At 41.4% G+C, this 20,203-nt stretch overlaps 1 protein-coding gene across 1 annotated transcript in view; it reads left to right on the top strand.

Moving 5' to 3' along the window:
* The first annotated feature begins 301 nt into the window (after positions 1–301).
* jag2b (jagged canonical Notch ligand 2b) overlaps positions 302–20,203 on the top strand; it is a 56,067-nt gene continuing 36,165 nt past the window's right edge. Inside the window, 2 exon segments of the mRNA XM_034199117.1 lie at positions 302–1,930; positions 2,778–3,098. Of these exon segments, the coding sequence (XP_034055008.1) occupies positions 1,862–1,930; positions 2,778–3,098 (390 nt within the window). The 5' untranslated portion in view covers positions 302–1,861.

Here is a 20,203-nt window from a genome sequence, read left to right as displayed (position 1 = left end):
TGCATGTCACTGACACCTGAGTGGTGACATTACAGAGAAAATCCAGTTTTTGGACAGACTTGGACTTACTGTCACCAGCCAGAGTTTACAGGCTTCTCATTCAACTCTTCATCATCATATTGAATTGATTGCATTTCTTAAAACTTCAAACAAAAGCTTTATTTATAGAGACAAAACTGATAAACAACAGGTCACAGGAGCTTATGGGGTCAGTGAGCACATGTTAGTCCTTTGGAAGAGTCTTCTGCTAAGGAAGCAATACAAATGTCTGCAGATTAACTTTAGATACAAGGAGGATAATGCACTTTCAATATGAGTCCTAGTCCACCTATATACAAAGTTATGGCACCTATTTCTAATTTGGCACTTTTAAGGTTTAAAATGTGAAGACCAAGAGAGTAACGGGCCAGGTAAAGGAGGCAGAACATAACGTTTTTATAGGTTTAAGACACATTTAACATCTGTGAACAAGAATCTGATCACATGACCACAATGCAGGCAATAGAAATATTTTAAACTAGGACAAGCATGGGCGGAAATGATTACATCTGTGTGTATAGGAGGAAGAAGGGCATATGTATGGTGTATGATCAACATTGTGAATTTGCAATATGATGCAGCAGCAGATGGTAGCAGGATAAAATAAGCATTTAATTTAAAGAAAGGGCAAAACACACAATATATTTGTTGTTGCATTTGCTGCCTATCAAGATACATTCAATATCCAAGAAATTCCTATTGTAAGACATCCTTGCATATCCAATTTGTGTGTGTCTATTTGTCTAATGTTTGACAGTAGAGGGCGCTCTAAACTGCTGCAATGTGTGGGGTTGAATTGAGGAGAAGCCATGGAGAAGCTCCGAGTCTCGTTACTGGAGGAGTGATGTGTTTTAGGTGCAGTTTGACTTTCAGCAGCCATGAATACTGCAGAAACAGATGGGTGCACTGCAAACATGTTTTTGGCAAGAGGGTTGAATAAATTGATATTAATCTTTCGAATCAAAGAAAATTATACATTAGTCTAACGTAAATGTTGTTTAGGGAGCATTATTATGATTAAATACAATTAGATCAAGTGGAAAAATCCATTTGGATGCGAGGTTTAAAATAAAAAACACACTAAGAGGCCTTCAGAACCAATGTTCCGTGTAAACTGTTAATTTAATGTTAGCTGTAATCAAATTATCATAATCAAATCACGTGTCAGTCACCAGATTTCAGTCCACATTGACCTAAAACATTCAGTCTATGTGGGGCTTCTATGAAAGTTTGGTAATAAATTATACTCTAAATAATTGTGTGAAAATGAAGCCTGATATTTTTTTTTATAAAAGCACATTTTTAATTGTCTGGTCTCTTAAATAAATTCAAGATGAGTTCCTAACTTGAAATAATAGCCCTGCTCATCATGACATATTTTCGGGTGCTTTTAATTAAAGTCAACCCCTGCTTTGTTCGCATGCTGTAATGCGGTTTGCCCAAATGAATCTCAATACAAACCCAGCATAATTCAAGTTTTGGGAGGGAGGAAGAGGAGGGTTGGCGGGGGTTATTGTACTCTTATCCGCCCCTTAATCCGGTTGGCTCAGAGACTGCCCGCAGGCCAATTTGTAAGTGGTTTGCGGAACTGCCAATCAAAGCAGATTGCCTCTCCAGGCTGGCTGTGCGGACGAAATCTTTCAGTTGCTGTGTGGAGAGATTTGACGGTGGGACACTCCTGTACATGGACCATCACTGCAATCCGCCTGCGAGAACACACACCCATGTAATGCCTCGGTGAAATTTGGACGTACACGGTGGAGAAAACACGCATGCGAATATTTTATTTTTGCATGTCAGGAGAGGGGGATTAATCGGAGGCATGTGGAATCGCACAAGGATTAGGAATTGCTTCCCAATAGTGTGCCTGCTGTTGACGTTATGGACGGAGGTAAGGAGGCTCTTGTTTTAATTCAAAAATATTTTTTCTTCTGCTCCCTCACAAATAAAATATTTTTAAAATTACAAATGTCAAAAGTTGGTGGGCGTGGGCAGATGTATTTGCTCTCCGGTGTTGCATATTCGCATCACATTAATCGATAATTGAATTACGTAGCAGTCAGTGGTGCACCATGTTACCATGACAAGATTGAACTCTGAGGAATTGATACAGGCTCCTCTCCATTTTTGTTTATATTATTATATTATATAGAGCCCTGTGCGTTTTTTTAGGAGAATTAGGCCTGAACCAATAAGTTGTAAGTTGCATGGCATCAGGCTGCTGCAGCGGTTAATTTCCCCCCGTCAGAGTAACGTGATTGTCTAAATCCCCAGCATGCAAACTAGGCTGTTCACGTGCTCCCTTCATGATGCAACACATTATTTTGGAATATTAAACCCAATTTGGTTTAACGGTTTTAATTTCCCAGTCAGGCACTTGTTTGGCCACTTGTCCCAATTTTACGCACCAATTTGAGCGATGCTGCCGTGTAGCATGCGAATATATAGGCCAGTGTTTCCCACAGATCTGAAATATACTTGGGCGGGTGGTGGCGGCGGCGGGGGAGGTGGGGGTGCGCGGAGAAAAAAAAAAGTTTTAACAATATGTTTATTTATTGACTTTTCATTCCTGTATAATCATTTTGCGCAAAGATGGCACTGTTTATCAGAGCACTTCATCCTTCTGGGATATCATGAAGAACAGCTCCAACGCCTGTGTGTATGGGAACGCCTCTGGTGCTGGTCCATTAACTAAGGCCTATATTTAAATGTGGTCTTTTTAAAAATGTTGTTTCTAGGTGTCCCAGTCAACCGGCTATTTCGAGCTGCAGCTGATCTCCGTGGAGAATGTAAACGGCGAGTTGGCGGACGGGGAGTGCTGTGATGGCTCCAGGAGCTCCATGGACCTGCGCTGCAGCCGAGACGAGTGCGACACTTACTTCAAGATCTGCCTGAAGGAGTACCAGATGGAGGTCATCACCAGCGGCACGTGCACGTTCGGAGCTGGATCTACGCAAGTTCTCGGTGGAAATATGTTTTCTTTTAAGGGAGCGAAGAATAATCCGAATAAGATCGACGAAGGAGGCAAGATTTTGATCCCTTTCCAGTTCGCCTGGCCGGTGAGTTCTGTTTTCTTGCTGCAATTAAGTGTTTCCTTGAGATGTTCATGTCTTCACCGTTTAAAACGTGGGCAATTTAGTGTTTATTTGTTGCATATGTTTGTACACAAGCCTTGTGGACGTCAAACAATCATGTTAAAATGGATTGGAGCCACTCTGCCATTCAGAATTAATTTAGTTGATCACAGCAGCACTGATATCAAGTTCCCATTCAGAGTTTGTTTCCTGTCATTGCAAAGTAGGTTACATTAATTATTTGGTCTATAACATATCAGAAACGGTGAGAAATACCCATCACAATCTTCTTTTGTTAGACGAGCAGTCCAAAACCCTCAAAAATAATTACATTTAATATCATGTTAAACCAAGAAAAGTAGTAAATTCTGACATTTCATAACCTGCAACCATTGAATTTAAGACTGTTCTTAAAAGGTGACTTATTGATTAGTCGACCAGTCCTTTCAACTCTTTCAGCTCTTCAGTGGGAGGCTTCACAGAAAGATCCTGTTAAAAGTTACACGTCTATCCAAATAACTACAGCTTAATGCATCACATTGATGGCAAATTGACCAATAATCCTTAATGATTTTGTACCCATTGATTCACGTGAATGAAAGACAGACCATATTGAGTGTCATTTGCAGCATCCTGTTCTTATGAGAATTGACACACATCACAGTTAAACGGGGGCATGCTTCTGGAGGATCCTATTGCAGCTACAGTGGTTCACAGTGTCATCTGGGTCATGTTTTAAAGTTGCCCTGATATATGAGGGTTGGCTTTGTTCCAATCCACCGGCTTGCACCTGCCAAGCCCATGATAGGGTAATTAGACTGGGGGAAATGCTTTGATATGTAGACCCTGGAGGGGGACCTCTCTTACATGGAGAAACGGTTATGACAAAGCTGCCTCCTGAAACTTGACATGTTGCTGATTGACGAGGGTGCTTCAATCTTATCATCTGGCAATCCATCAAGCGGAATTTGATTTATTAGGACTTTTCGCTTGGATCCACATGGTTAATCCTGCGACTTCTGTATGATGATTGTGGGAAACCTCAGGGAAAGTAGAAGTTGATTTAAGGTAGAATTGGTTTGTGTTTAGACTTCCATAAGATATCTAACTTTTACTTTAAAGTAAAGGCTACATAAACTATGGAATCACCCCTGGAGTCAGGTGTGACGCAGGAAAATGGCATGTACTGTGTTTGTAGGTGCAGCTCGGTTGTATGTAATGGATGGGTGCCCCAATTAATTCCCTATTATAATGATGAATGAGTGTGAATTATGTTTCAATGCCTCTGGGCAGTGGTTTGGTGATTTCTGCTGGATGGTTTTGACACCTTGTCCCCCCTCTGCACCCCACAGCTTCCTCTCCTGCTGTGGGTGCCAGGTGGCCCCTGGTGGCCCCTCCAGGGCAATTAAGCTGCACTGACTGCAGATGAGTGATAGTTGATGGATTAGGAACACGACTAAGGTGTGCTTCTGATGTCCCAGAGCGCTGAACACACCTTTAGCTGTTTGGTTAAGAGGGAAGCACTCAAAGTTTTTTATCACCTATTCTTGATACCATCGACTTTGAGGGGAAATATTGTTGATTGTTTTGGACAATGTGACGCTATAAAGTAGTGCTTTTAGGAATAAAGCTATTGTTGTGTTACTTCCTGTTTTTGTTCAGGTTTGTAATGCAATGGAGGTCAAAGGAACTAGACTGTAATGGGAATAAAACACCAGACTTGTTCTGTTTTTTATTTGGAAGTAGAGATGAATAGTCCTTTTGATGATGGACAGTACAATTAATGCAACTATTTTGACGATTAATTGGTTATTTTAAGGCAAAGAATAGGTTATAATTTACTTGTTTCGACTATTTTGACGATTAATTGGTTATTTTAAGGCAAAGAATAGGCTATAATTTACTTGTTTCGACTATTTTGACGATTAATTGGTTATTTTAAGGCAAAAAATAGGCTATAATTGACTTGTTTCGGCTATTTTGATGTATTTCTTTTTTTTCAATTTCTTTTTATTATTGGTAACATCACGGTTGGCTTTGGGAAATGTTGGTTATTGACTAAATGTTTCATCAATTATTAGCAGAATAACTAATGGTAAAATATTGCTTTCTTCAGCGCCATCTTAGATTGTTTAATATCAAAAAAGTGAATATTTTCTGTTGACTGTGTCTTCTGTGATTTGGACTGAATATCTCTTGGGTATTTGATGATAGGTTAGATAAAACAAACCAATTAATTAATCTAAAAAACACATCAGTTGCATGCAGCCCTTTTTTAAAAGAGAAATCCCTTACACTTGATTTCCATAATTGGTAGTTCCAAATAATCAGCAGCACTTTCTCCTGACAGCTCGGCTGGTTTTTGTCGTCTTTTGTGTTGAAGGCATCACACGTTTGATCCAGGGTTGGTCTTTGTGAATTTAATTATTTCAGGGTTTCCTGCAGCTGTTTATAGCAAAGGCGGTCCCCCTTTTAGTGAATTAACAGCCGCCTTTGTTAACGTTTTTAAGCTTCAGGGGAAAATGGCAAAGGTGTGATTTCACACAGTAAAAGCCATATACTTAATAGACCATCAGGAGGGAAGGTGGGTTATGGGCGGCATTTACCCCCAAGGCTAAGCAAGGTGCCACAGCTATATGTTAATATATCTTACATGCCTGCATCACACAGAACACGAAGCAGTGCTATTCCTTTATTGGACTCATTGACTGACACCTGGAGGCAGAGGTGAAGAGGGCTATTCTGGTGTGTTGTCTTTCTGTTAAGTGGCCCTGGCTGATAACGTGCACTATTCCAGTGCCAGATGTCACAGCAACTCTGCAGGGTCACTTGCTCTGGCGTTGTCGTTCTTCTGACTGTAGAAACAAAGATGTAGTGTATTATTGGCTGTGTCATCGGGACAAATGCCAACTTCAAGCCCCGATGGGAACCAATGAGGGGTGGACTATGCTGTCACACTGAGATCTAGCAAATTAAATGTGAAAAGTGCAGGTTTCTTTGAACTGTTTGCTCCAAATTCAGAAATATTACGTCTTTTATAACTCCTTAAAATCTGTGGATAGAATCAAGCTGCATGGTTTGAATATCTTTCTTACAAATCAGTACATTTCAAATGGACGTTTTTATATTCGGAGTTGTGACAATACCCCTTTGATGCCCTTAATTGTCTAAATAGGCACTTAAAAAAATTCTCAAAGAGCCCTTTGTATCTTTCAGTGGAGTCTCATGCAACACAGTGAAAATCATCCTGTATCTCTAGGAAATGTTCCTTCTTCCTCTTTTAACGCATGGAGACATAATAGGCTCTTGTCTTATTGGCCAACTTATCACCACACCATTGTGATGCAGTCGCTAATGGCAGATTTGACTCGGATTGCACAATGCTTATCCATTCCTTGGAAGTCTTCCAGTGATTCTCCAGCTCTGTCTCGTCCTGCCAGCATGCCAGTAGAGACTGACTATTGATGCTGCTGCCACCTCTGAGCTCATCCTACACTCAGTGCTTCCCCACAGGCTTGCATTTACAGTAAATGCACATTGCTTCTCCTTTCTCTTCTGATTTTTTTTATTTATATAGGTGTCATTGATAATATAAGCAAACGTTTTGAAGCTGAGGACGTTTTATAGGAAAGACTCATGTCATGTGGCAATTCTATGGACTTAAAATAATATAATTGAACTTTTAGAGTTTGTATAGCAAAACTTGCATTTTGAAGTAGCTTACAGACCAGAAGGAGAATATAGTTAGCCTAGCCTAGCAGTGATGCTAAACATTGACACAGTGGTGCTTTTAGCTAAATGCTAACATGCTCACAAAGACATGGCTGACATAATGACGCATGTTCCCCATCTTGCTGTAGCATGTTAGCATGCTAATTTTACACTACAGATGAGGCTGAGAAGCCCATAAGCACCTTTTTCTAAGCTCCCAAATAAAAATGTATGTGTTTGTGCTCCCTCCACATACATATAACAATTATAATTTGTGGTTTTTACATTTAGCTGAGTAATGAAACTTGCACTTGTTGCCTGGCAACATTGCTGTGACAACACGACTCCTGGCAGTTGCTGCGCCTGGCTTTTCATTTCCTAAAACCACAAATAGTTTTTAGAAGAAACAGATAAAGTATATTGAGTTTTATAGTTGTATTTTTTGACTTTATAAAATCATGCTAGCTGTTTCCCTCCATTTCCTGTCTTTATGCTAAGCTAGGATAATCCCTTCCTGTGTCCAGCTCTGCAGTTTATGTAAACAAAACTATACCAATATTAATATGACATGTAAAGTGTATTTCCTAAAATATTTAAAGTGGACCTATCATGCTATATTTGAAACATATATTGTAGGGCCATACCTATATAAAACATGTCTGTGAAGTCTTTTTTTTCAACATACCAAACAGATCATGCATTTTAGCCATGCCTCATTTCGCTCTATTTGCTGTATTCCAGCCCTGTTTTTGCAAGGGCTGATGCTGTGGCAAATGAGCTGCAGCCCCCTCCTTTGCAGGGGGGTAAAAGGCACGAGTGTCATGTTACCATGCTGTTACCATGCCACGCAACCTCTCATTCCCCTGATAGGTGGAGAGTTGCCCATATAGGCGGAGCTCCTTGTTTCTGACGTCAGAGATATTTCAAATCTGGATCAGTCTGTATCAGATCCGTTGCAGCCCCGTTTTTAGAGATTTGGGTATGGAGGAAAAGAGACAGGGTTGTGTTTTCTGACACTTGGTGAGTTCCCTGACACACCGGGGACACATATTCATGTATAAAAGACGTACAAAAGTGCATTTTGCATGATATGTCCCCTTTAAGCTTTTATTTTACGAGTCAGCACTCTAGCATGTGGATCATCCTCTAGCTCTTTGGCCTTTCTGATTGAGTTTCCATGTTGATGACCCGTGCTGTGTGAGCACTTCAGGAGAGAGATGGAGGGAGAGAGACACCACGTCTTACTTCCATTTGATCACTAATGAAATTGCCGGTGGAATTTCTTTGCCTCTCTCTCCCCCCCTCCCTGCCCCCCAGCTACATTAGCCGGACGTCCGTTTGAGCCGTCCTGTAACTGTATCTGCTCTGAACCTGGATGTGTATCAGACCTCCCTCGGCTAGTAAATAGACCTGCAACCTCATTAAGAAGCTAGGGCAGTTCTGAATTAAGTGTTGAAGTGTTATTTCAAATAGACAGTCAAGACCATTTTTAAAGTTCTGTAAAAACGACACCCAGCCTCTTGAGAGTGTCTGTGATGAACAGATGAAGTATGTGTACCGAGTTGCTTTGTTTGGTCTGTTGCTCGTGCACTCCCTTGTGTGGCGTGCTGTCAGTCTCAAGAGGCTGATCATTTCTAAAAAAAAAGTGGGAGGTATTGACAATCTCATTCGCATTTTAACAACAGGTTGATCTGCACAGACCTGCTAAGATTGTTTTTCTTGGAACAAACCCAGAGTATTTACATGTTCTTGTCTTGGTGCTCGGCCCAAGTGTTCTCCAAATGCACACAGTGGTGCTGTCAAGCCTTGTTCTGCACGTCTCTTGTAGTTGTCTTACGTGTTATAAGTTATTCAAGGTGTTGACTCCCTAGTCCCTAAGGTATTTTTTTGTTGTCATAAATACTGACATGTTTTGAGGTGCAAACACATTTTATACCAGCACATAATAGGCCGCACAGAACTGTATGTTCATAATATTTATTTTATGTTTGGGATTCGTGTTCATAAATGCCAGTATAAAACCCAAATCGTTTGTCAATTTTGAAAGAAATGCAAACAGTAACCAGCAACACTGTCGGTGGTTAAGCTAGCTTTCTTAGGTGAATGCCCCCTTTGTGATAAACTTTAATATGGGATCTCTTGGATTCTTTTTGTGGTTGTTTCTTATTGTCTTCCACTCTGGCAGTCTTCATGCCAATGAGGAAAAACTGTGAGGGGAGAATCCCAGCTGGGACACTGTAGTGCTATCAAAATTGGAAATAAATAGAAGTGGGGCTCTAGTTATATCTGATTCAGGCACTTTGACTCTCTCCTCTGCCTGAGACCGCAGTCAGCTTTATTTTGGATTCACACACACCCACCCACACACAGACCCATAAGCTAACGCAGGCTGCCGTGGTTAGCCACACCTGATGCGGAGCTTGTCAGAGCTGTTGCTAGGAGACGGCTACATAGGCCTCTTGTAAACAATTATCTTTCCTCTCTACCGCTCCCTCCCCCCTCCGTCCGCCTGCTGGTCCCAGGGCTGCTGCGTGGAAAACCACTCACAGGGGTCTCACCTGTGATTCAGCTCCGCTCCGTATTGATTATATAATTATCTGAACTCCCAAGGTGAAACGACGGCGTGTCTTGAGTGGTGTTTTCTTCAGCCCAGCTTTTTACTTGTTAAGAAGACAACAATAATAATAGAAATTAGCAACATGTGTGCATTGAGTTAACTCTTTTATGTTCTCCTGACAAGCAGCTGTTAAACTTGAGTGCAAACATAGCATTCCCCTTTTCTTTATGCAACATTTTGTGCAGTGAAAGTGTCTTTTAGTAATGCCGACCAAAGTGTCTATCTGGAGCATTTACTGCAATCAAGACATCAGCCTTACCTTGGGCATGGCTAACAAGTTAATAAGCCTTAGTGTGGTGCCTCCCCCTTGTGTGTGTTTTGAGCTTGTATTTAATACCCTGTAGTAAAAAATAAACAAGGTAGACTAATATCAATTTAAGCCCTACATTTTGGTGTTTTTTCTGGTGACCTTTGGCAAAAGCTTTTTGTTTGACATGACCAGAAGAAATAGGTGAACTAAAGATGATTCTTCTTTGCTTCAGAGTCTGTGTGTTTGCTACCATTTAACCTTTGTGTGTTAAAACCTGGAACTTTATGAACTTGGGTGGAGCACCACAGACAAATATTGACAGAATTAACAGAATGTATCCTCACTAACTGGATGATTTAAAAGTGTAGTCCACTTATAAGCAGTGGTGGGACTAACGCGTTACAAGTAACGCATTACTGTAACGCCGTTATTTTTGTTAGTAACTAGTACTCTAACGCATTACTTTTTAAATTCAGTAACTCAGTTACCGTTACTACATGATGCGTTACTCCGTTAGTTTTTTTATATAGTCAACAGCCAGGCGAACAGAGATGAGAACTGTACTTAAGTACAGTACTTGAGTAAATGTACTTTGATACTTCCTGTGTCACATGCGGAGACGGGCTGTGGGCGTGTTTGTGTTGTTTACTAACAAGACTATCATGGCGGCGGCGGAGCTCAAGTCTAGTTTCTCCACCTGGAGATACTCTCACTATTTCACTTTTGTCGAGCACAAAGAAAAGAACGTTTTAGTTACATGTAAGTTGTGTCTTGGCGGGTCAAAGATCCTATCTACTGCCCAAACCAGTCATTCAAATATCTTAAAACATCTGCAAAAACAACATGCTGGGACGAAGCTAGTAGCTAAGACCACAGAGACTCAGCCGACGCCACTCCACCTCCACCTAAGCAACAGCGGCTGGATTTTAACCAAAGGACTGCTATCCAGCGAAAAGTCGATAAAGCCATTACACGGTATGTTGTAGAACACATGCAGGCTATTGCTACAGTGGAGTCACCCGCTTTCAGGGAGCTAGTTAGCATGATAGCATGTCCGGGCGGCACACGGCATATGGGACGGAACACTTTTTCCAACTACCTGGAGAAAGAATATATAAAAATGGAAAGCCAGCTAATATCGATGCAATCCAGATTGCATATAATGCATGTCAAGTTGATCAACAGATTGTATTATTCTCCAATGCAATAACAGTACTGAAATGAAGGCTATAAGGGCATTAATGGGAGCCATTTTTTCAAGTAACTAAAACGTTACTTTTCACAGTAACGCATTACTTTTGGGTGTAAGTAACTAGTAAAGTAACTGAGTTACTTTTGAAATGAAGTAACTAGTAATGGTTACTGGTTATCAGTAACTAGCACAACACTGCTAATAAGTGACATTAATGTGATGGCTTGGATAAAGAAAAATGATACAAGTCACAAAGACTTAATGAAATATGTGTCCACTTTTCCCAATAGTACACTTCCATTTTAATAAACATTTTTCTTTTACAGAAATCTGTTTTCTTTCATCAATAATCATGCATCTGGTGTTAGACATTATTTTGGGGTATACTGATGGGTCAAAGTTTCAAAAAGAAACTATTATTTGAGTGATGCCATATTGGAATTACTTGTAGTGTTTTACTTGTAGTGCTTTTGATTACAGGGTATAACTTACAATTGAAAAGGATCAAGGTAGCTCAACTTCACTGTATGTAACCTAATTTATTTGAAATGACATTTAGTCCTAACAGGCGTTGCATTATGTGAAACTGTAAAGGTTCAAAGAATCAGTATGCAGTGTCAAAATGGTGTCTTATGCTCTTTCTTGCAAGCATTACAAATGTAAATATAAGCCTCTTAGCTGCTGCTTCAACTACTCATTTGCACCTATAAAGGAGTAAAATGAAAACCACTATCACTCCTACTCTTGACTCCTTCCCAGCAGGCCTTCCTCCTTAGACATGGCACACTTTGTGTCATACAAATCTAGCGTACCGATGCCTGTCGTCAGGGCCTGCTCGCCTGACAGACATCGGTGTTGTTGCGTTGCTCATCAACAAAGATGCAGTGTAGTATTGACTGTGTGATCTGGACAGCTGCCCTGTGGAAACCCGCGTGGACTGAACTCTTGTCAGCGCCATCTGACTCCGACTACATTCTCGATAATAAGTGTGTGTGTGTGTGTGTGTGTGTGTGTGTGTGTGTGTGTGTGTGTGTGTGTGTGTGTGTGTGTGTGTGTGTGTGTGTGTGTGTGTGTGTGTGTGTGTGTGTGTGTGTGTGTGTGTGTGTGTGTGTGTGTGTGTGTGTGTGTGTGTGTGTGTGTGTGTGTGTGTGTGTGGTGTGTGTGTGTGTGTGTGTGTGTGTGTGTGTGTGTGTGTGTGTGTGTTATGGTGTCGTGAAGGAGGCAGCGAGGATTTCCTCTGAGAACACTTTGTTTTGTTCATTCTGTGATTTCACCAAAGGTACAGCATGTACGAGTGGGAAGTAGCTGCTTTAAGGCTCCAATAATTAGAAGTTGTGTTCCTTCTCGGTGCCTCGGGGGGGGGATGATGATGTTTTAACTTGCTCCATTATGTTGAACGTACACCGAGTTCAAACTAGGACCTGGCAAATTTGGAATGTAGCTGTTGTGTGGAGGAAGTTTCTCATTCAATGCTAAGAGCCTTGATTATTTTTTTGTGATGCTTTTAGCTGTTTTCATTGGCTTTCCACTCATTTCAGACATATTTCTGCATGAGCCAAAATGCACAGATGTCCCTCTGGTGCTGCCCTCCTTACCCAGTTATCTTGAAAAGCTACATCCAGAAGTTTATTTGTATCAACACAACAGTTGTCCTAAAGTTATAAAATCACCTCTGCAGAAACGGACTGTCTTGTTAGCTTTCATACTTTAAGTAATTCTGATATGTGGCTGAAAGGTGGGGATGAAGGAAATAAGTGTGTGGTGTCAAGTTTTACGTGGAGCCATCATGAGTATGCCATAGATCACGTATGTTCCCTTTAGCTTGTTAAGAGCTTAGGTATTCAAAATCGTTTAAACATATCCTGCAGCGAGAATGTATGAATACACTCTTCAACTTCATGCTTTGGCCTCATTGCAAGTTTAAGCAAACCACTGCACTGTTTGACTGTTAACCAGCATTCAAACTGGTTATGTAAATGTTTTTTCACGAGGACCCTGTGTACAGATGATGCAAGAGGGACCTAGTTGGTCCTAGGTGCTGGTTTCCTGTATATGGTCCCATTATTTAACCATAGTGCCACATCCTCTGCAGTCAAGCCCACAATGATACGACCAGGTGAAAGAAGGGAAGGATAGCACCGCTTTCAAACATTATGGCGATGGGATGTTGCGTGAGTCCTTTTGTTGTGATGGTGCAGGTATTCCTTAGGGTGCTCTCCTGGGTCCAAGCTCATGTGACACTTCAGAAAGCTCTACTGCGTGTTTATATCTGCAGTATCCAAGGCTAAATGAGTGTTTTTTAAATCAGCTACTGTACATATAGCTAAGGCTGTTCAATGTGCCAATATGAGGTCTTTTGACTGGGATTGAGTCGGGGCTGAAATCACAATGTTTGTCCTTTTACACTGGAAAACTTCATATGATTTCAGTTTTCTGAAATGTAAAACATATTCAGACTTCTATTAGTCCAAAACAATCAATAAGAATACCAAGTAACAAATAACTTTGGTAGTGGTTGAAATATGTAGGTGTGTATGTTTAGGCAAGCTGTAAGAGGACTTACTTTTCAGTGCTTCAAACATACATTTGTGTATTTCAAAAACCTACCTAGCACCAAATAAGAGAACACCCTGACTGGGTTAGAAACATGCCATTCAGATTTTGCTCCCCTTTCCTCTCATGCATTTTCATCAAAGATCAGAGTATTTCCACCCATTGTATAAGAACTACTTTTTCAAAGGTGCACCATAGATTGTAAATATAGCTATGTTGAAACAGTCAATATGAGAGATAATGTGTTCTTTACACATAAAGCATGTCTTACTGGAAACGCACACAAGTATACATCGGACAATTAGCATAACCCTTTAAGTGAAAGCTTTACAGATTTAGATTGAGAAAGGCTGCTTCTGCTGTAGAGGAGGCTTGTTACCAGTGATACATTGTCACTACGTTAATTGTGACTAAATAATATTGACTCGAATCTTCTGTTATCAATGCTGAGAGGACTGGAAGCCACTACAACATCCTTTTGATTCCAAATGCTGTTGATTGGTGGGGGTGGCTTGTGACAATAACGATGAAAACACATCGCCTATAATCATGTCCACTCTTCAAACCATTTCCTTACATCTGACTCATTTTTATATTTTTTGCATGACTTGAAACATCAGTTGTAGCCTCTGATAACGTAACTCAAAGTATTGCATGCTGGCTGCTGAGGTGTTTCTGCACAACACATTTGCGTAGTAATGTGTATTTCGTCTGTATTGATTATATTGTATGAACACACGGTGGTTGCGTGTTGCTGTTGCCCGCTGCGCCCCCTCCTCTTGTTAAACGAACGGTGTGCAGGTGCCAGAGGCTCCTTGTGGGGGTAATTAAAGCATGTGGTTACATGGGCAGTTAAATTGTCACTGTACTGGTGAACCTGTTTGAAATGATAATGGCTCTCGGCTGGAGGCGGTGCTGTGTTGCTCTCCGTCAGGCTCCCTGTTGCTTTGGATCAGGAATAACTCTGTTTCTGAAGCATGTCTGTTGCTGTAGGACATGTGTCAAACTCGAGGCCCGGGGGCCAAATCAGGCCCTTGGTGGATTTAATTTCGGCCCGCAGGATAATTTGTAATTACTATTAGATCTGGGCTGCCGGTATATTGCACGCACACCTTCACTCCATCCTGAGGGTCTCCTCAGCTCAGAGCCTGACCCCAAACATTGATGACCTTGCTCCGAAGATGAGATGCCAAGTATCTGCTTGAACTAGCATCACAGAGCAGCACACTGAGTCTACATGGATGTTTCCTTCTGCACTTTCTTTCTTGAGACAACAGGGCATGTTTGGTTTTCTCTTTGAGGGAAATAGTTTTGTTGAAGCTGTTGTTGGCCTGTGGAAAAATGTAATCATAAGAAATGACTCTTAGCTGCAGATAGAGCCATAAGAAATGAATGCAACTGATTATTTAATGTTTCATGTTTTTATAGGCAATCATTTAAGCTTTGTTAGTTCCAGGTTTAATATGTGCAATAACTTCATTTCAATAAGTTCTGCAATAAACATTGAACCAGTCCGGCCCTCGACTAGCACCCATTTCTTTATTTTGGCCCACTGTGTGTTTGAGTTTGACCCCCCTGCTGTAGGAGCTCCGAGGCTACTTCCACACCTATTTGTTTTAAAAACTGCAATTTACTCACTGATGATTTCGTTCCATACTAACCTGAAAACTTGTGTCACATGACCTTAATGTCATGAATGCGGCATGCCCAGTGTAAACGGGAAGCATATTGTCAACTCAGCGGTTGGTTGCTAAATAATTGTACTATATAATATAAAGTCTTGTTTGATCTGCCTATATCTTTCCCGCACACAATCTCAATCAAATAGACATAAATGTTGTTTTTCAAACTCTGTTATAAGACTGGTTCGAGGTTACTTTAACCGTGGTCTTGCTCAGTCTCTATAATATAATTCAAATAATTACATTTACTTAAAAATAGATAAGACATTGTGGCTCTAGAAATGTGGTCAAAACACTTCTCACTCGTTTTGCTGTCGTCACACTTGTAGCTCTGCAAGGTGGCTTTCCCTAGAGAGCAGTGAGAGCTGTGTGTTAAGATTTTCTTAGTCAATTAATTGGTCTTTCGGTCCGAGTAAACTAAGATTTCCTTTTACTGAATAGTCATTTTTCTAAATCCTTTTTTCTTGCTGAATGTCTTATTTCAGAGACACTGAAAAGATTTGCATGATTCTTTTTGCAGAAACAGATGTGTCAATTCAATGAACCTATCGATTCTTCTTTAACACATTTGTATATTGCTAATAAACTAAGAATGTTACCACATCTCTTAGTCATTGATTTAGGCATGAATCAAGGCCCTTTGTTCCATTGAATTCTATTCTACTGACATTTCCATTTTGAAGTATATCAGACATTCAGCTCAGTTTGTGCATCCTTTACAAGTTCAAACAGGAGTTAACCCCGTTTGTTTTTGACTCTGTGTCTAACATTTAATTACTGACATTCTTCACTTGCACATGTCTATTGTTTGCCTATGATATCATATATGCTAATGCACATGTGTTGCGGTTTGTTTGACGTGTTGCATACTCTTGGATCAAGCTGGGTAATTAGCACCAGGAGGGGAGGGGTTTGTTGTATTGGAAGTGCATGGGTAATGACCCTGTTGGCATAGTAGCATACACACACACACACACACACACACACACACACACACTAGCCAGCCAAATGCCTTGCATCTCTTGGCCCACGACTCTGGCAAGAAACTTGTGTGCAGAACTTAAAACTCTCCACCCAGCAATGACATGACTGAATGCACCATGCTGTAGTTATAATAGTGTTTATGCATATTGTCTTAAGGTATTGGTCAGATGAGCTTGTCAAAGAACCGGAAATGGAATCTGGTTTGTCTACATATTCTGTCACGTAGCAGTATTTAAAAACAAGTGCTGTTGGCTTGCAAAATGTTTTGTTTGAGGCGCTGGAACGTGGTGAAGACAATGGGATGGATTTCGTTGAGCACGTAAATTAAAATACAGACTGTTCTTGTTTGTTTGGTGGAAGCACTCTGGCTTTAATAGTCTTGAGTGTACTGTAGTTACAACAATCAGTCACTCGACTAATGACTCACCCCTTTTTTGGATGCTTTTGGTCAAAACGATTTGAAGATGTGTTCCTGTGCAAAACTCTAATTTGTTGTGCTCTACTTTTGTTAATATATTATCCTGGAACATGCAAGATACAGATACGTTTAGTATAGATGACAAAAAGGGTCAAAACCTTTCCAACTTATACTCCTCTGCCTGCCAACACCATCCTCACATTTGCAAGGATTTTGCCGCTGGAGGTCTTTGATCCTTGCCTCTGAACAGATTGAGGAGCTAGACTGAGAGAGATTTGCATTTGGGTCCACCCTCCAGGGAGAAGTGATGTGAAGATGGTTCAGCACACATCTACTTTTTCTACTTTTCAGCCTTGATTGGAAGACGCTGCTACCCCAACCCCCAAACAATCCCCCCTCCCATTTGAAATCACAGAGGGTGTCTAGACTTTGTGACATTCAGCCTGTTTTGTTGTCTAATTCTTTAATTACCCTCGGTATCATTGGGAGTTAATTATACCAAATTGTTTCGCTTCCCGTAAGTCTTATCTGCTAATAAGAATGAAAGATGCAACTGACTTTTCAGAATAGATTAGGATCATTTTATGGGATGGCTTTCATTCTATAATTCCTAATTACTGCCCATTTGTGGTTGCTTTTCTATATTTTGACCAGTAATTCCAAAGATGAGTGTCTGAAGAAGGTAGAAGGTGCATCGCATGGTGTTGTGCGCAGAGATGGCGCAGCTCGATTGCCCTTACTGGAATAGTGTAGACTCAGCCCGAGTAAAAACCAAAAGCTGGGATTGACATCACAGATTAATGAAGATTACATGCAGCGATTACTGGCCACGGGATGAATCGTGATGACCTCATGTCCCATCAGAAGGCAATAAATCAGATGTTACAGGGAGGTGAAAATTCAGGTCACCTATCCATGACATGGGTGCTAAAATAACTCAACCTTGGTGTGTTTTTATTGTGAGTAAACATCAGTGATTCTTATAGTTGCCTAAAGAACAGAACCTAGAAATAATCAACATTTGAGGTCCCCACTTTCCCTAAGAGGCAGAAATAAGTCAATCAAACCACAGATCTACAAAGCAGCCTTCCCTTGATACCAATTGTTGGCAGACTGGGATCTCCCATGGGATTACACACCAGGCCTGGATCTCACATTCTTAGTATTCTTCAAATGCAAACATGCACATCGCCCCACATGCAGAGGGCTGACCCCTCTTTTGAAAAAGAAGTGTGCAGATCCCATGCTTAGTGACCCCAACCTGCCCCGGCTTCCACTTCCCACTGCTACCTCTCCCTGTTCCCTGTCCCTTTTTAAAAATGTATTTCAATGGCCACCTTCCACTTACAAATTCACCCCTGATCTAGCGTGGGAACCTACACCTGTGGCTCTCCCAAGACAAGCCTTGAATACCTGAATTTAATCCATCACTGACGTTTGGTCCATTTTGTGCTTAGTGATGCAAAGAGGGCACTTGAGGGTTACAACATTTGACACAAATTCACTGAGAACAAGACAAATAAACATCTTTTTTCTAACCATGCCCCCCTTCTTGACTTGAAAACTAGGATTTCTGTGAGTAAATCCTCTTATCCATTAGGGGATAGGCCTGGTTGGGTTTTGGAGGTTTGACTGACAGAGGACGTGGTCTGGGATAAAGTCGTTCACTCTGTCAAATGTAGCTGACGCATGTTTTTTGAGTATATCAAAAAGTGCTGGTAATGAAATCAAGGTACACCTCTGATATTTTGTAATTGGTAAAAACATTAAGACTCATGCGAGATCCACTGGAAGCTTTTTTGACTTTGCCCTGCGACTGACTGCCCAGGCTCAGCAGCACACATGCTGACACTAATTGTCCTCGTGCTGACTGTGTCTCTTCGTGGACAATGGTTTTGATTGGGATGGGGGTGAGTTATGATGTTGGGACAAGGGCCTTTGTTCAGTAGCCTTTCCCCCTTCCCTCCCCCACACCTCCCCTTTATCCCCCTGCCCATCCATCTATCTTGTTCCAACCATTTGGGCAGCTGTCACTTAATCCAGCTAATCACAGAGTGGGATGGTCTGTGGGAAACCAGACTAGTCCGTGGCTTTGCTCAACCCAACATGCACTCACTCTGGGAACTACTTACCCAAACAATTACAACACGTAGGCATGCAAGGGAGCAGGGTTTTAGGTGCTGGAGGTCACAACACGGCCACCTGTTCTTCCCTTGATCTTTTGATTCTGCTTTGTGACGAGGTTTGTCTGCAAAACTTGCACAGTCGTCCCATACAGGCATCATCCGAAGATCTCCTGCCACTAATTCATTCATTGCCACTCAAAGTCCCTCTTGTATGCATTGGCATATGCACACACCCACCCACATGCTCAGACTGAGGCAGCTCGCCCACCCTATTGTGGTGGGGGGAGGGGGATTGGGTGGAAAGGTCAGAAGCCGAGCTACATGTCGTGGGATGATCACGTTCATGTCAAATAATCCATCTTTGAGGCTGCATCTGTTGTGCGTCTGCGGTCGGACGGGTTGGCAGAGCTTCCAGAAACTGCGGCACGAGTGTCGCCAAACCCCCAGACTCACTTCTTTCTTCCATAGCCCTTTTCGTCCACACCCACCTCCCCAAACCAAAGCCTAGTTGTGGCCTCTTGTGTCTCTCCAGTAGCTACAGTCTCATGCAGTTGTACCCCCCTCCGTTGTCCAAGGTCCGACCCAAGCCCTTTAGCTCACCCCTCTCCTGTCATCTTCTATTCCCTTCTCTTGTCACCCATGGTCTTCCACAATAACACTCCCCTCCCCTTCCTCCCGCCACCACCCACAGCCAGACAAGCCTTCTTAATCCCACAGCCCAGCAGCAACCAGCCTACCAGCTTGTTGGTCCCCCAGATCAACAACACAGACTGACACACACATCCAATCCCCCTCCCTGGGATTTCTCTTCCCCGCTTCATTGAAGCATTGAAGTCCCTCAAATACTTGCCTTATGCTTTTTTTTTGTACCCCCACCCCCCAGGCCAACGTCCTATCAATGACATTACAGTAGAGGTCACAGCAGTCACTCTGTGGCTACTACAACTGTCACTGGTGGTGACGTAATGACTGTTATTTAGGTCAGCTGGTTGCCTAGCAGTGTGCCCTGCAGCACACCAGCTAGATTACTCTTCTGATGCTGGTTAGCTCGTTTGGTTTCCGTCTGTGTGTTCATGTTTACTCAAACCAGCGTCGGCTCATGTTTTTTGCTACGTCATTGCAAATAATTAGTCGGAACAATCCCTCCAAACAACCATCAAATATCAGTTAAAGTGTTTACCTAAATTGACAACATGGAATATTTCAAATGAAATAATATTTGTTATATTGCTAAATAAATCAAAACTGTTTTTTGGGGCACTGATGCGTGCATTAGTAAATGGTGTCCCAGATAAAACTTGGGTCACACATTTATAATCTGTTTGTTTATATAGTCCAATAAGTCAGACAATAATGAATAGTAGCTATCCTATTTTACAAGAGCTCAAGCCAACATCTTCACATAACAATTAAAACCAAATTCCATAAAACTATATAAAATCCCCCTAATTGACATTTCTGCTTCATTATGCAATGGATCCCCTTCTTGTTCATACCATTTCTGATTATCCACTAATTGATTAATAAAGTAATTCATTTCATTACAGACTAAAAGGC

The sequence above is a fragment of the Gymnodraco acuticeps genome, unplaced genomic scaffold (assembly GCF_902827175.1).
Source record: "Gymnodraco acuticeps unplaced genomic scaffold, fGymAcu1.1, whole genome shotgun sequence".
NCBI lineage: Eukaryota > Metazoa > Chordata > Actinopteri > Perciformes > Bathydraconidae > Gymnodraco > Gymnodraco acuticeps.
Note: the sequence above shows the minus strand (reverse complement) of the source record. Positions and strands in the feature narration are given on the sequence as shown.